Source organism: Pleurodeles waltl, chromosome 2_2 (genome assembly GCF_031143425.1).
Source record: "Pleurodeles waltl isolate 20211129_DDA chromosome 2_2, aPleWal1.hap1.20221129, whole genome shotgun sequence".
Taxonomy (NCBI): domain Eukaryota; kingdom Metazoa; phylum Chordata; class Amphibia; order Caudata; family Salamandridae; genus Pleurodeles; species Pleurodeles waltl.
Window position 1 is genome coordinate 193,658,864 of NC_090439.1, and position 17,053 is coordinate 193,675,916.

General features: G+C 43.3%; 1 protein-coding gene across 7 annotated transcripts in view; it reads right to left on the bottom strand.

Annotated features, from left to right (window-relative positions):
- Positions 1-17,053, bottom strand: part of ELP2 (elongator acetyltransferase complex subunit 2) — a 1,253,630-nt gene that overhangs the window by 46,884 nt on the left and 1,189,693 nt on the right. For all 7 annotated transcript variants that reach the window (XM_069219622.1, XM_069219623.1, XM_069219617.1 and 4 more), the window contains one exon: positions 13,030-13,143. In XM_069219622.1, the coding sequence (XP_069075723.1) occupies positions 13,030-13,143 (114 nt within the window). The remainder of the gene's footprint in view (positions 1-13,029; positions 13,144-17,053) is intronic.

Here is a 17,053-nt window from a genome sequence, read left to right on the forward strand (position 1 = left end):
CATTGTCAGCAAGGGCCAGCAACAGGAGATCTTCACTTTGCGATCCAGCACCAACAGCCCGCTGTGACTGCCAATGTGAGGCTCCAGCCATGACCATCAGCAACTCTCAAATGGCCTTTAGCACTACTGTGACAATAGCCCATGCCACCTGGCCTGCTCTTTGCACTACTGCATTGATCATCTGGGATACTCCCCCCTGCTCATTCCAGCCTCCTTCACCGTGAACTGGGCTCTTCAAGCTGGACTTCGAGATGGTAACTTTTTCAGTGGAACTAACCTGGTCCCTTTATCAGGACCCTGCTCCAACACAGTCTGCCTGAACTTGTGACATTCCCCAGGTCTAGCACGACCAGATGATCAGGAATGGCACTTTGTGCTTTTAGGCGCTTCTTTAACCTGGAACTTTGATATTGCATATCCCCGGTTCTAGGGATTGGATGTTTGTTGTTTTGGTCTCATTCTATTTAATAAAATTTACCTATTTTCCCAAATTTGGTTGAGAATTGTCTTTTGTTGTGTTTTCACTTTGTTTTCATTTGTGTGCTGCATAAATACTTTATACTTTGCCTCTAAGTTAAGCCTGACTGCTTTGTGCCAGAGAGTTAAGCAAAGGTTAATTTAGTGACTTTTGTGGCTCGTCTTGACACAGAATGTGTTTTTTGCCTAAATGGGGCTCCAACCCCTCAACCAAAAACCCAATTTCCTAGAGGAGTGCTGGGCACTAGCCACAACACCAAAAGCTTTCCTAATATTACTTAAGTTTAAGGACTTGGACAAGCAAATAATAAATTCTGGATAAACCTGAGCAATAAGATTGTGTGTAATAGTGTCAAGACAGACTGATTCCCAATTCTAGCACCTGCCGTTTTCGATTATAACCTCCAGTGGTCTAAAACCCTTTGAAGTGTAAGTAGCACAACTCAATTCAAAATTATCTGATTATGGTCACTGTATATGTTATGCATCACATTAAACTTTTAACATAGTTCTTCATCCCACAAGAGACAAAAATATAGTCCACTGTATTGCTTCTACCTCTTGTGGAGAAAGTAAAGAGATAATTCAGTGAAAAGTACACTTTCCCTATCTTTACAAGAGTCTACTTATTAGTAATATGATGCAAATAAGTGGTTCCCAGAAATGGGCAGTTTTGAATTAAAATCACCAGCTAGCAGAATATTCGAAGAACAAGAGTTACTAACATTTTCCAATAATCTCTCTAGCAAACAGGAAAGTTTAACAAAATTAGTGTAATTGGCAGTACAAAAAATATAATTGTAAAAGTTAATAATAAAAAGAAGACCCTACCTCCTTAAATACAACTCCATAACCTGAATATCTAAGGAGAATCAACCAATGTTTATGATTGTGCAGTCAATATTCAGTGCTACCCACACTATTAGCATACTTTAGGTGTACCAGAGGCCAAGAAACTAGCTGGAACATGGAGTGGCATATAGCCTTTAATATTAAACATACTCTGTTTCCACGTCTTCCGTAACATAATTGCATGAAATTCTTCAATAAAAGAAAACTACTCTTCATCAGAAAATCTGGAATGAAGTCCAGCAATGTTCTACAAAACCATTTTGATACCAAGCATTTATTTGCGCTCAGTTGGTAAGCCTAACTGTGGAACAGCAATACTTGATTTTGACTTCCACAGAGACCTCCTCTTAAAAGATAAAGCAATTGGTCCATCTATTTCATCCAAATCTTCCAGAAGCGTACATTTATTGTTAACAAAAGAGGAAGGCTAAAGCATGGAGTTGGTGGAGGCAGACCTCATTAAGTTGGCACAGTGCATCCTAGTAGTTGAAATCACCCCAGCTGGGGGTGCAAAAAAACACTTTGGATTCAAGAATCTTCTGCAAGTCTTTCCTGCTAATCTCATTTGAAACTTTAAAAAAAATGAAAAATTGTAAAATATATTTCTTTTTCAGGGTACATGAAAAATTGTCAAGCCCTGACCACAGAATACTATTTCTGATCAAACGAGGCTTTGAGATTTGACAATGCATAAAGTTCAGTTCATACCAAGTAAAAACCATGTGGTCATAATATTTAACCCAATTTTCACATCGATCACAGAGCCAATCATTAGTCTTCAAATTCTGCCAAAACCTGTGACAATTTGTAGGGGTCATATATTCATTCTAATAAATAAAAACACTGAACATACCCTTGTGGTCTGTATTTCATATCAAATATGGTTGCTGGTTTTTCTTGACACAAGAAGAGACAGTAACATTGTATTTTCCATTTTGAATACAGTATTCTCTATATCTATGTTCACACTGATCTTAGGAGAAAGGAATTTATATAGCTTCCAGGTTTTCTAACTGAATGCCAAATTGAGCCACGGCAAAGAAAATAAATTTCTGCAAAAGTGCTGTCTGCTCTTTTCTGTAAAAAAGGATCTCCAGATAGAATAGTCTCTGAAGGGAATTCTCCATAGAGTGAATTAACCTTCACTGCCACCAGAGGACTCTGCCAAGCCCAGCACAAGGAAACTGGACAGACTGAGCTCCAGACATATGACTTGGGTCGCTGCCAACCTATTTAAATTGTGCAATCCGCACAGAATTTGTCCTTCAGTAATATTCAGAAATGAAAATGTTTTAATGTCAATAGTTTCTATTCCGTAGAAAATGCTGGGCGGATATATAAAATTGTACCCCATTAGGATTGTCCCTGTACTGCCAGGTCTGTTCAGGGGTGGTGACCCCCACAGTGATGCCCACACTTCAGTTGAGGACAGGCGGTAGATAGGTGTACGATGGACAGATATCCTTGATGAATGAGCGACCACAGGAGTCGCCACCCCTGATCAGACTTGGAAGTACAGGGACAACCCTAATAGGGTGCAATATTATATATAAAGGGAGGCAGGACGTTACGTTTGATTCTTTTACACGGAATATAGGTTAGGGATCCTTCTAGAGCCCTGAAGAATGCCCGAGACTAGTTCATGGCTAATAAGAGGCAGAAACATGTTGGTAAAGCAGAGGCATGCAAGGGGACATTCTAATTACATCTTCTGAGTATACTCTACTGTATAGTATTTTTATTCATACCTAAGGTACCACCTAACAAACGCAATCCTTGTGGTATCCCTTAAGGCATTTTTAGATTAGAACTAGATCTCTGAAATATTATCCAGATTATACCATAAGAACTCCAGCAACAAACTATGAGGTTGAGTCCACCCTGGTAGTACTCTCTCATCAGGGTTGGATGAGGTGGCCAATCATGAAGCAAGCCAGATTACGTGGGTGAGACCACCTAATCAAATATCTTAAGACTTAAAGATGGAGTGATCACCTAGGAGAGTCACACCTATAAAGGGAGAGAGGAGGAAAGAACCCCACTCTCTCACTGAAAAAACTCACTGTGTTTATATATAGTTCTATCTAGGTCCAGCAGGAATGCCAAGTGTACCTTGAATTGTGGAAAATTAGCATTAATCAAGAAGGTTTTTGCTGAAATCTGAAACTCTCTAGAAACCCTGCATATTAATTTGCGTAGACTGTTGCATATGTGGAGCTAAAGGCATAGTACCATTGAACTGCCTTCGATTCTGCCTCTTCTGCGCACAAGCCCAAGCGGGGGCAGTTAATTGTTTCGTCCTATTCTGTGACATCTGATTCATATTTTGCAGCATTTGGGGAACTATTTGTAACTCATTCTGAATTCCATTTGGATTACACCTACAATCCAGTTTCTAGTGACAATTTTCCCTACAGACATAGCACGTGTGATTTCTCATCTGTGCATTATAGATATTTCGGTTATGAATGTTGAAGGTAAAAGCCTCTACCACTACCATGAAGAACATGATTTCCACCTTGCACAAACTGTGACCCGTTGCACTATGCATACAAACTCTGCATCATAACACCGGCACCATTATCAAAACCAAAACAAAATGCCTAGAAACTACCATGACCACTTTTTGGGAAGAACTGTGCTAAAGCCACCATCAATTTCTCCTTTCGTGTTTTCTTCGTAGCTTTGTAAACATTCACTCCAATACTTCGTATAGCTTAAGAATCTTGTCTAAAGAATAGGCCTGCCAACACACAACACTTGAATATACAAACTAATCTCCAGATGCAATCCCAGCACAAAAGTCGAAATTAATACAGAAACACTTTCTTTTGTGGGGTCTTTAACTCCAAAATACTGTCCGTAAATCAGTCGCTCATTATATGCATGCACTGATTCACCTAAATCATGTCTCCCTCTCATGAACTTTGACCAATTTACTTGTTTCTAGGGAAGCTTTGTTTTCAAATGCTAAATACCTCAAAGATATTTCTACATAAGAAAGCTTGCTATGAGGGGTGTGTCTCTATGGTTCTTCTACTGGCCATTGCACTATAGTCTTATACAAAGTCCACAAATCCAGGTGCGCAACAATCGAAAATAAACATCGAAATCAGTCCAAAGCACTTTTGAGATTGCAACAATCCATTCCACTTCAGCGTACAACTTCTCAGGCTCCTCTCAGACATAAGGGATTTTTTTCTGTTAATGCATATAAAACCACTTATTGACCAGGGTACATGCACATATGTTCCTACCTGCCCCTTTCCCAATGGAAACCTTTGATAGCCATTTCACACTCAGAATCAATTACTCACACTCACAGTGTTCTTCTTTTACTCTTTTTGACACCTTGGGCGTTTCAGTCGGTTCTGTTGATTCTTCTCGAAATGTTGGCAAGTGCTCTCATTTGCTAATCATTTCTAATAATTCTATGACAGTATCTGTCAATGTTTTGGAATTCTGATTCATTAATTTGTTTACCGACATCCCTGTCTTGTACGAATCCTAAGTAATTCTCTTTTGTCTTAAATCTACTTTGAACTTTCCAGCAAATTCCTGGAGTTTTTCAAATGCTCGATGTGCCGTTTTCCTGATTCTGCACTCAAATATGCCAATTTGTTTTTATAATACTTTGAAATTTTGTTGTTAACAATGCCCATCTCTGTCATTACTTACGACCCAGTGGTAAGTTTGAACTCATCAATCTTCACAGTTTTTGTCTTTGTAAAGTCAAACTAGGCACTACCTCATCTCTTCTGGTACTCTGCATTGCTGCTCTTATCTCCTCCACTTTTGCTTGTGCCCATAAGGTTCACCTATCTGTATGCAGGATAACTGATTTAAGGTTTCTGGATTCAGTCTGTTGCCTGGGAAATAATCACAAGGTGGGAATTCACTGTTAGAAGTATTCATCATAATAGAGAAATATGCAGTCTGAAATCAGGAAAAACACCAGGCAAAGGTGGATATAAAGCAGATTTTTATAAGGCCCGCTGCAGAGGTTTGACACTTACAGCTGTAGTTCTACTAAATTCCTTCTTTAGTAACAGCAGTTTCACAGACTCAATGAGGGAGGCTTCTACCTTGAGGATACCAAAACCCCAAAGGAATCTTCAACGATATGAGAGCAAGAAACCAATTTGGACACCAAGATATTCACAAGTACACTGGTGGCTTGTTTGAAGCCACTGTTTCTGATACATCCAGATAAATTGGGCTTTATTGAATATTGGTAACGGTGTGAGTTTTCTAAAAATGTGCAGCATGTCACTAAACATGTGCAGCATACACGAAAAAACAGTGTCACCCTAAAAGTCTAAAAGGTCGTTTATTGGGTAGACTGGTTATTTCTGAAGAATTGGACCACAATTTAGAATGCAGATTATGGCAGGCAATAACAACTTAACTAGGGTCTGGGTCACTGGGCTGAGCTCTGAACTATTTGATATTAAATGCAGGACATGGAAGGGATTCCCTCCAACTCCCCTCTTGTTTGCGCTCACCAGGGCTTGCCAAAGCAAACAGGAGGAATGGATATCAAGGTAGGGCAAGACAAATTAAAGATGATGATGTGCCCACAATGTAATTGTTTCTTCATCAGTTCTGAAATCTCGTCCTCTAATGGAGGGGCTGTGCATCAACAAAGAGACAGCGGGGTTTAACAAAAAAACTTCAAGTTTGAAGTTCTCAGGTTATCAGTTCTTGATGACCAAGTGAAAGTCCTGAAAATACAGTTCCTGCTGAAATGGACAACAAGGTATATAACATAGATGGGAATTAATCTGGCAGTCATGTTCCCTCAGGTTATACAACTCAGTTACATGCAGCTGTTGAAAGACTCTGTTGGGTCTTGCAAACATTGTATAACAGGCCACTTTCAAGGCTGGGCAGAATAGGAGCTGTCAAGATGATTGTCTTGCCAGTGATCTTTTATGTGACCAAAACACTATCAAACTTGATCCCTGGGTTTTACCTGTTGAACTCCAGAAAGAGTTTATATTGGCAGGAAAGTCCTAAGAGTGGCACCTTCTAAGGGGATACCTTCTAAGAACAGAAGCGAGGCTGGTAGAGCAAAGCAGAACAAGGAGGATACATGATTTGGTGGTCTTAAGAAAGACATTAGTAGTGTGGGACAAATTTGGTGTGTGTCAGACACACTCTGCATTTGTTTCACCTTTCATTCTAACAGCATCAAATCAAGACTACAACCTGACATTATTAGACCAAAGATTTCCTCTGTGAAAGGAGAGGGGGAGTAATCATCTGGGGATATGTACCACAAAAGAATGGTTACGTTCTTTGAACAATTTAAGCAGGAAATGGGATTTCCAGAATCAGAAAGATTTTGGAACTGCAAGGTGTGAAACTGAGTTTCTAACCTGATGATCGACAGGGAGCATGCAGCCTACTGACGACTTTGGAAAGTGGATGTTTCCCAGGGATGGGAATCTAGGCAAATTTTGGTTATTTATAGGTTTCTATTGTGTGGTGTGTAGACTTCAAGCTAATATTCCAAAAGAGGTGGGAAAGTAAGCTGGCAAATGAGAGGAAAAGCGGAGATGGTAGGGCTATTTGTCTACAGCGAAAAGGAGAGAGGGGCTGTGTAAAATGATCTCATACAGTTCATATAAACATGTTAGGATACACATGTGAAGCAGGAACCACTCATACAGATCTGGAACGGATTCAGGGTGGAGAACACACTGTTGCGTGTGATTTGGAGATGCCAAAGCTGGTGGACTACTGGCAAGATGTGTTTGCCTCCGCTGACAAGATACACTTCACTGCTCTACAAAAAAAACCAGAGACGATCCTGCTGAGTAAGCTTGATTAAAACCCCTGCCCATTACACTCAGAGAAAGGACGGCAGGTCAAGCACTTGCTCCTAGATGGAAAACAGGCTGTTGCAGCCTACTGTGGCAAGACAAAGGTCTGAATGTAATAAATGTGTTTCACAGGTTGCGAACTGCTGGAAACAGAAAAGCTAATGACCAGTGCTTCAAAATGAAACATGCTTTTTGAGTCAGAGTTGCGATGCTGGGTTTATTAGCAATGGAATACAGGGAATGTTGATTATTTAAAGTCCTGAAATTCATCCCTATTGAGCAAACTCCATTAAACAGCCTGGAGAGCGCTGGGAATGAGCGCCTGTTAACTGGCGAGACTGTCTTGGGGGTGACAGAAGCAGGACAGGAAAGAAGGCCTGGTGAAGCGGTGCCCACTTTGGGTTCCTTTTTGTTTATTAGTAATGTGGTCTGCTATCCCACTAACAGAATAACTTACATCTAAAATACCCATACCTATGTACTTTACCAAGTCTTAGTCAACATGATATGGCTACATTTATACATCCGGCAATTATAGCATAAGGCAACAAGTGATTTGCTTTGAATTACAAGAAATAACAACCTTGACACCCCCAAAAATATGTTAGCATTGACTCAGTACTACAGCCACAAAAGACGGACTGTATATTACCATTACCATTTCTCTCATTGTTGCTTATAAAGAGGCAACAGGCAATGCACAGGCCTCTGGGCAAGATACCACAAGAGATCCCCTACAAGACTAGGGGTTTCTGAAGTGAAATCCATCACCCTTTTAGTCGGCTTAATTTGCGAAATTCTAAGACTTCCCCCACTCAGTCCTGGTGCCTGGGTTTCCAGTCTAGAAGGATGAGATTTCAGGGGCTGCCCTGGCCGTTAGTAGCATCAGGTTAGCACGATAGCCACTGCTTGACTGCTATGTGTCTCCCATTCCAGCTTTGCATTTAGTGAAGGCGATGAAGTTTAAAAAACATCACAAAGTTGTGAGATGCTGAACCTTGCAACTCTGCACAGCTCTAGCTTTAAGATGTAAATTAGTGGGTGGAAACAGCTTAGGGGCAATGCGATGCATGTATAAGTATAATAATAATGGTATGGCTTGCTCAGCTTCTCCCTCTGTTTACGCATTGAAACTGTATCCACGTGAGAATGTCTTAACAATCAATGTTAGCAAAAATGAAATTATGGCCTTAGGAAGAGAAAGGTGAGCAACGTCGTACTTTTTGAATGGGTGAGTTAATCCAGGTAAAAGATTTTAAGTATGTAAAACTATTAACGGCTAATACACATGGAGCCTGACATAGCAAAAATGGCAATTTTGCTATCTATTCGTGCAGTATTTAAACTGAACCGGAACAATGGCAGTCTACCTACAAAGATGCTGAAGCGATTGCTTTATGTGATGGTCGGGGGTCTATACTGCGTGGTGCCAATAGATAAATATAAAGAGTGCACCACTGTGGAACAACCCTATTGTAGGGCCCAGTTTCAGCTCCGAGCACTCACAACACTATGTATTCAGGCGGCAGGTCTGGTGCTGATGTACCTGGAACTGAAAAGCAGAAGGACAATCTCCACACACTTAAATCCTGATAGCAGGCACCCAAAAAAGCCTACAGAGCCTTAATAAACAACCCGACAGCCACTATGACTTACCTGATAAAATCAGAAGGCACTATGATCAAGAAGAGTCAGGGGGAGCAGCAATGCAATTAATGATAGCATGTAGGAAATGTATCCGATCCAAATCCATCCAGCATCAAAAGTAAAGGGGTACAAACCCTTGTAAGTCACTGAAAGAAGGGGAGGAAATTAATTTAAAAACATAACCCTGGAGGTGGGACACCCATGAGCAAGAACAAGATTGGGAAGACCTTGTACAGGGCCAGTAGGCCAATCCCAAGGCCATCACTCCCAAAGGCTCCAGATCTAATACACAGTATTAAGGTCGTCACCAGACCCAAGTCCTGTAAGAGACGTCTGTGCTCTTAAGACATCTTAAGGCAGCCCACTGCACAGCCACAAAGGTGGCCTGACCAAAAATGGAGCACCTCATGCAATTCCCATAATGGCCCCTTTGAGAAAATTAGGGGCCTAAAGGCATTGGAGAATACTCTGCATGAAAGAAGCTTGGAATAAGCCCTGGTATAGAACGCTGACCAGTATGCACAGATGCTGGAATTGTCTGAGCCTGAGCCACTTTAATTGTGAGGACTGTATGGGCACCAAAAGCAGGTCTGGCTTTAGGGCAGTGTGACCGGTGCAGCCACCCTGGGAACTGAACTGGGTGAGGGGGGCAGGTCACTGACCTCGGATGGGAGGGAAGCGCTGTGTTTAGCAATAACTTACAATTTAAAATCACCTGCTGCGGAGTTCCTTGTGCAACAATAAAAATGTCAAAGTAACTCTTGTGATTAATGTTCCTGCTCTAGAGAGATACTAGAGTTTTGTTTAGTGGCAGTTATGACTTGCTACAAAGAAGCACAAGGTTTAATATGCCTGCTGTAAGGAACAGATCTGTATTTCATGTGGACAACTGAGTTGATTAGTAAAGCTAGTGTTTAGCAGCACATTAAAAACAAATGAAATGTATGTGAGAGAGGGGCTATGGAGAGATGCGGTATACTGTTGCTGGGTGGTAAGGAGGGAACTGGAGAAAATTTCATGGGGGGGGGCACCAAAAACGATTGTCACACCAGGTGCCGCCAGTGCTAAAACTGGATCGAACCAAAAGAGACACTCAAACTGTAGAATACTGGAGTTTGTAGGGATGGCCATTATTAGTTCCCTGGATTTGTCTTGGTGTTTGTCGATTGCACCGCTAGGTACCCAGAGGTCCATTAAATGTGGAGGCATCTCTGATGGTGGCCAAAGCTCTGTTTGCCATTTTTCACTATATCTTCTAAGACCTTAACTTCATATCTGCACACAAAATGTTATTGGTCAAATGGGATTAGGAAAATGAGGCCCTCAGCTTCATTTACCTTGTTGGCAGGCTTGAACAGGATTGATAGCGGACCTGAGGGCGATGCCTGTAGTGCGGTTGTGCTTAAGATGGCTAAATGCATCATGATTATGCAGTGGTACAACGATGCCTAGGTCAATGTGCGCATTTCTGAAATCACTAGGTCAATAAAGTGTATCAGCTACAAGGTTTTGCCTGTCTTTTGTGTGTGGTCATCGAATTTCTAGGTCAATCAAATGTGTTCAGGGTCATCACCTCAGAGGCTCATTAATGTCCTGATCTGTCCATCTAGACATTGAAGTCATCTAATAGGGAGAACATATCCAAATAAATCCGAATAAACAGGGTCAATTCTCTGATTTGTGAGGGAAGGCTGTTAAACAGAATAGGAAATCGATTCCCAATCAGTTGTTTGTTGCATCTTCCAACATTCCCTCGATCCGTTTTGGATGCTGAAAAGGCACTGATAAGGTCAACACTGATGTGGTCAGTTGTTGGTAATGACCCAGCCAGAAAGATTGTCATATGGTGCTCTTTAGAGGTAATATGTCAATGGTGTTAGAGCAAACAGTCACACATGCAGACAACAATGACTGGTGAACGAGGCACGCTGAGAAGCTGCCAGGAGTGACCTGTGTGGGAGCTCCAAGAAACCTGGAACTTACAGGCAGTCGAGATTGAGGAAGCAAGTGACTGGCCTGTAACGTAGGATTAGAGAGAGAAGGGAGGGGGACAGCAGCAAGAATACAGTTGGTCAAGGGCAAGATTCCTTATGCAATGAGAAGCAAGGTCATGATGTGGGCTTGTATCTTCTTGTCTTGAACAAGTCTGTGTCTTTAGTTTTGGATTGTTTTGCCATCAATGAAGGCAGCACTGACGCACAGAAGGACAACAAGCTGGTGCCAATTATATGAGACTACAATGATCTTTTTAGCACATATGAGGTGCAGGCGTTGCTTCGTTGATGGCAAGTCTCAAAGAAAGAAGTAGATGTGGCCTTTGTTTGGCTAATCCGGAGGTCTTCTTTTCTGATGGTGAGAAAAAAGAGAAGAATCTCCTGAACGTATTACCGGGCAGAGAAGCCTAGGAACACATCCCAACCTCTGACATCTTATTTTGATTATGTTACCCTCACTTTCTATCTCACTTGTGGCTCTGCAGCAAGCCAAACTGCATACTTTGCTTCACCTTGCTAATATGTTTGCCTCAGGATACTGTGTAGACCAATATTGAGGCCTTCTGGGATAAGGTCAAAGCCAGCAGCTTTACGGTTAGCTTCAAGCCCACAGCACTTCTCTACAAGTTATTCTGTCACTATTTAGCTTGAAAAATGTTCGACACAGAAAGGAGTCAAGGAGTCTTGTGGAGAGGATAAATGTAAATCAAAAGCCAAACTTTAACAAGGTTGCCGAAGGAAAGAGAGACAGATAAATAAACCAAGGAAACTTGCAATGATTAATGATTAGCAGAGAATTGAATTTCAAGGATTATGAGGAAAGTGGGGATTTGTTGAAAGGAAGTGATAAGCCAACAAAGCAAAAACCACTCGAGTAGATGGAGCTAAAACATTCTTAAAGTTTTGTGTTTGACATACATAACCCTATTTAGAAAATCACTTACATGTCTACACAAATGCTGCACTAGACTTAACTCCTGTCAGTCCTCCAACATTTGGTTGCCAACAGTCCTGTGCTTCAAATAGCCTGGACACTGTAGTAGATAGTTTTTAGGTTTCGCCTGAGACAGCGCATGTGCTGTCACTTGCAGGACATTTTGCTAGCTTATAGTGGGCTCAGAGCCCACCTATTGCTCACCATTGATTGGTCAGCGTGTACCAGATTCACTTCCTCTTTGTGTATTGGTCATGTGTCATTCCACTGATTAAACTTTCAGAGTTTCTTTTTTCCTTTTAGTTGAAGACCCCATCAAAGATCAAGTATCTGCACACTGTCTCCCTCATGTGCTTGTACCCTTGTCCCACTCATTGTTGCTTGACCCCTTTCGCCCTCCCATATCTCTCTTTGTTGTTACTTCCCAGTGCCACCACACTCCATGTAGTTGCTTGCCTCTTACCACCCTTGAGCCCCTCTCTATGCTGTTGCTGCCCCTCCCTCCCACCTCCATGTTGTTGCTTGTCCTCTCCCATCCCCTCCCTCTCTGTGTTGTGGCTTGCCCCTTCTAACCCCTCTCCATGTTGTTGCTTGCCCTTCCGTCTCTCCCGTCCTATACATAGCACTTTTTTGTAAACTGCTAGTAGGATGGAGGCAGGGCAGGAGGCTTCTACACCCTCTATGCTGCATGCCCTCCCTCCTTCCGAGATGCTTCCTGTCATCCGGCCAGCAATTAAGGAAAAAGTGCTATGACATGGGCAGTACTGTCAGCGTCTTAGCCTTTTTTCTTTTTAAACTTTCAGACATGCTGCATAGCAGCCTTGCTGCTGTGCAACATGGCTAGAAACACACTGACCACAGTTTGCGTATGTGGGACCTGTTGGCTTTGCAAAGGTGCATACCATACAGTTTGTGGAATTCAATTCATTTAGAATTAAGGAGCGACACAATCTCAACTATATTTCACAAAAAATTCAAAACGCATCAATGTCATGACAGAACCATGACTTAGATGAAATTAGCAACATGAACACTTACTGTAAATTAGTGCCCCTCATAACTATTTTTATAACATAACATTTTTTTTTCAAAACCCATATAAATAAATCATTGAACTTAAAAAATTTGGCTATGAAAAATCCACATTAAAGATAAACTGAACTTCCAAAGTTTGTGACTTGCAGACTCACAAGATGTAATTTTTGTAGGTCATTGAGTAACTTACATTTTTAATAATGATTATAGCTGCAGAATTTCATATAGCATTTGTAAAAATAAACATTTTAAGTCCACTTACCTTTGATCCATTTCGAAACACTTGGTCCAATCAGCTATCATTGAATTCTTCTCATATGCCTTCCAGGTATACAAAATAATTTTTCCACATTCTAATCCTACTGCAATTATGTAGCTGTCAAAAAATGTAGATAACGAAAAGTATGCAATATAACCATCAATAAACAATAAGATTTATTCATTTCTATGAGAATGATTTGAAATCCTGTTAAAAATGTTTAAAAAATAAACTGAAGCAACTTCTAAACTATCCAACACGTGTAATTATATTTACCTGTAAAGGGTCAATACTGAACATCTCCTTTATTAAATTCCTCGGTGTACTGATGAAAATCTTAACATTGTAAAATGGTGCGATTGCATACTGACATCAAGGTCATACTGACACAAAAATAACAAACAAGAACTCTGACCTGCAACATAATTCCAATTGTTTATCCTGGTTGCTCTGCTCCAAAAAGCAGCATTTTGTTGTCAACAGGGTGTGGAGACTCCCAAAACAGGTAAGATTGAAAAATGAGTGTACGAGTTTTATAGAATGCAGATTGTTACTTACGGCACCCTCTAATGCTTTCTTTCAAATACACCTGTGCGAATTGTGGGTGGCGAGGGAGGCGAGGTATTAAAGGACGTCCTTGTCAATCTTTAAATGAATCCTCGTTAGAACAGAGGCCCCAAAGAAACGTTTTACGTAGTGAGACCCAAAGCAGCCCGTTTGTATATGGAAGATGATCACTATATAACAAAACACGATCACTCGTCTGCATGCAGGAAAAAACATCCTTGTAGTGTGACCAGCATTACGCAATCGCTGGCCGTTTAGATTTTACAAGATTCAGATAGAATGCCTGCATCTTTAAACTGAGGTGGCTGGAAACAACAGCGCACACAGGAGAGAGGAATAGCCACTTTAACTTGCTTAAAGGTAGAACCTCACAGTTTTTTCACAATGATGCTCGAGCACTCAAAAGTACGCAATCATATCTTCATTGCCCATGCCATGCCAACACGTGTTTCGTAAGTGCTGCCCGTGTTGCAGCCGACTTTTTCGGAGCTATATGTCATGGTTTTTTAGTACCTCGTTTTCAAATTCAAACAGTACCTCCAAAGGGAATGTGTCTTACTCATACTCAATATCACAAATGCGTATGTTTTTCTTCACATCTCAAGATTTTGCAATGCCTGGGAGAGTACTCCCGAATCCAGACGACTTCTCACCCAAAGTAGCAATCCGAAAGAATCCCTGTCTGCAGAGTGGGCTACATGTAATTTGAGAAAAGTACATTACTGTACGTATATTTTCCAAACTGAAAACCAGTTCAATATAGAAGGACTTGGAATTCTTCTTTGCACCGATGCGTGACCAACATTGCCATTACCTTGATGAACCCCTTCCATGCTAAAGTAAGGTGAAAGGGTATTTTTTGCTCCTCCCATGACCCTCACACAATGACAATTACAATAAGAAACTAATACAAGAAATGAGATAATTGATGCATATAGGGTGCAGGCCAGGGCACAAGTCACGGGTACATGGCATCCACCCACCATTTTCACAGGGTTGATGCCGACCAACGTGCAAGAAGTGGGTCCCACTGAAAAATGCTGAACTTGCCCCGGTGTCTTTTTCAGACACCGGGACACATTCAGCAGGGCCTGCACCTTTTCTGCTTTCGTTTTCCAGCAGCAATGTGCAGGCAGCGAGGGGGCTGTCATGGTTCAGACTCCAACTGAGCCCATAACAAAGGCCAAATTTAAGGGGCCATCAGTAACCCCTTGATCCTGTTGTCAGGTCTCTCCCCATGCCACCAGCTCAACCAGCTAGTGCACGTGTCCCTCGCTGCTCCTCTTGCGAGTTCGAGTCTGCCAGTAATATTCTGTGTCTGCTTGTAAGTATTCTGTGTCTGCTGTCTTCTTCCTATTTTTGCCTTTGTCTCTGTTTCTCTTTCTTGCCCTTTGCCTCCTGCCTTTTGCCAATTTCCCTCTTCCCGCCCCTATGTCCCCTGCGGCCCCGCCCCCTCGTTCGCTTAATCGTCCACACTTCCGAGCTGCTCCTCCCTCCCACTTCCTCTACTTAATGGCGGCTGCTGCTCAGTGAGAGAGCGACCCCTTGACCCTGTTGTCAGGTCGCTCCCCATGCCATGCAGCCCCACCAGCTAGTGTGCGTGTCCCTCACTGCTCCTGCGAGTTTGAGCCTGCGTGTAAGTATTCTGTGGCTCCTGTCTTCTTCCTGTTTTCCTATTTTTGCCTTTTCCCCTTCTTCTCTGTGTCTCTTTCTTGCCCTTTGCCTCATGTCTTTTGGCAATTTCCCTCTTCCCGCCACTCTATCCCCTGCAGCCCACACCCTCGTTCGCATGATCGTCCCCATTTCCGAGCTGCTCCTCCCTCCCACCTCCCCTACTTCAGGGCGGCCGCTGCTCGATGAGAGAGTGACCCCTTGACCCTGTTGTCAGGTCAGGTCGCGCCCCACGCCACGCAGCTCAACCAGCTAGTGCACGTTTCCTTGCTGCTCCTTCTCTTGCGAGTTCAAGTCTGCCAGTAATATTCTGTGTCTGCTTGTAAGTATTCTGTGTCTGCTGTCTTCTTCCTATTTTCCTGTTTTTGCCTTTGTCTCTGTTTCTCTTTCTTGCCCTTTGCCTCCTGCCCTTTGCCAATTTCCCTCTTCCCGCCCCTATGTCCCCTACGGCCGCCCCCTCGTTCGCTTAATTGTCTCCGCTTCCGAGCTGCTCTTCCCTCCCACTTCCCCTACTTAATGGTGGCTGCTGCTCGGTGAGAGAGTGACCCCTTGAACCTGTTGTCAGGTCGCTCCCTACGCCATGCAGCTACACCAGCTAGTGTGCGTGTCCCTCACTGCTCCTGCGAGTTCGAGCCTGCATGTAAATATTCTGTGGCTGCTGTCTTCTTCCTGTTTTCCTATTTTTGCCTTTTCCCCTTCTTCTCTGTGTCTTTCTTGCCCTTTGCCTCCTGCCTTTTACCAATTTCCCTCTTCCCGCCACTCTGTCCCCTGCAGCCCACCCCCCTCGTTCGCATGATCGTCCCTATTTCCGAGCTGCTCCTCCCTCCCACCTCCCCTACTTCATGGCAGCCGCTGCTCGATGAGAGAGTGACCCCTTGACCCTGTTGTCAGGTCGCACCCCACGCCACACAGCTCCACCAGCTAGTGTGCGTGTCCCTCACTGCTCGCTGCTCCTACAAGTTCGAGCCTGCCTGTAGGTATTCTGTGTGTGCTGTCTTCTTCCTGTTTTTCTGTTTTTGCCTTTTCCCCTTCTTCTCTGTTTCTCTTTCTTGCCTTTTGCCTCTTGCCAATTTCCCTCTTCCCGCCTCCCAGCTGCTCCTCCCTCCCCTACTTAATGGCGGCCGCTGCGCTGCCGCACCGCTGGTGTGCCAAAGGCATGGCAAATGCGTGCCTAAGGCAAGCCGGTACGCGCGTGGACCACGCCCAGCGCCTGAAACCCTGGTTCTTGCTCCCCCCACCGCAGTGATGCAAAACGCCACTGCGATGCATTACCCTCCACGCACTCAACGCCGGCCGCTCATCCACCTGCCACCAGGCCACCCTAAGGCTCATCCGCAGACCCTTCTCCTGCCGGAGCTGCACATTCACCAGCCTCCATGCCAGTGACAGGCCCACCAGGGCAGGACACAACCATCTCAGATGCATTCTACTCAACACCCCCTCCGTCCACAAACATGCCATCGAACTCTGGAACCTACTCGACTCAGCCTCCTCGGACGTTGCCTTCCTGACCGAGACTTGGATGAACCCCTCCTCAGCGCCCGAGATCGCTATAGCCATCCCGGGCGGCTACAAGATCACCTATAAGGACCACACCAACAGACCAGGAGGAGGCATCGCCATCGTCCAACCTTGCCAATCTCAGACTCAAGCAGCTTGTCATGGCACCCACCCACTCCGCAGGACACACGCTCAACCCCATCTTGTCTGTCAGCAAACACGTCTCCTTCAGCCACATCACCGAACTCCACTGGACCGACCACCGCTGCATCCACTTCACCTTCGAGAA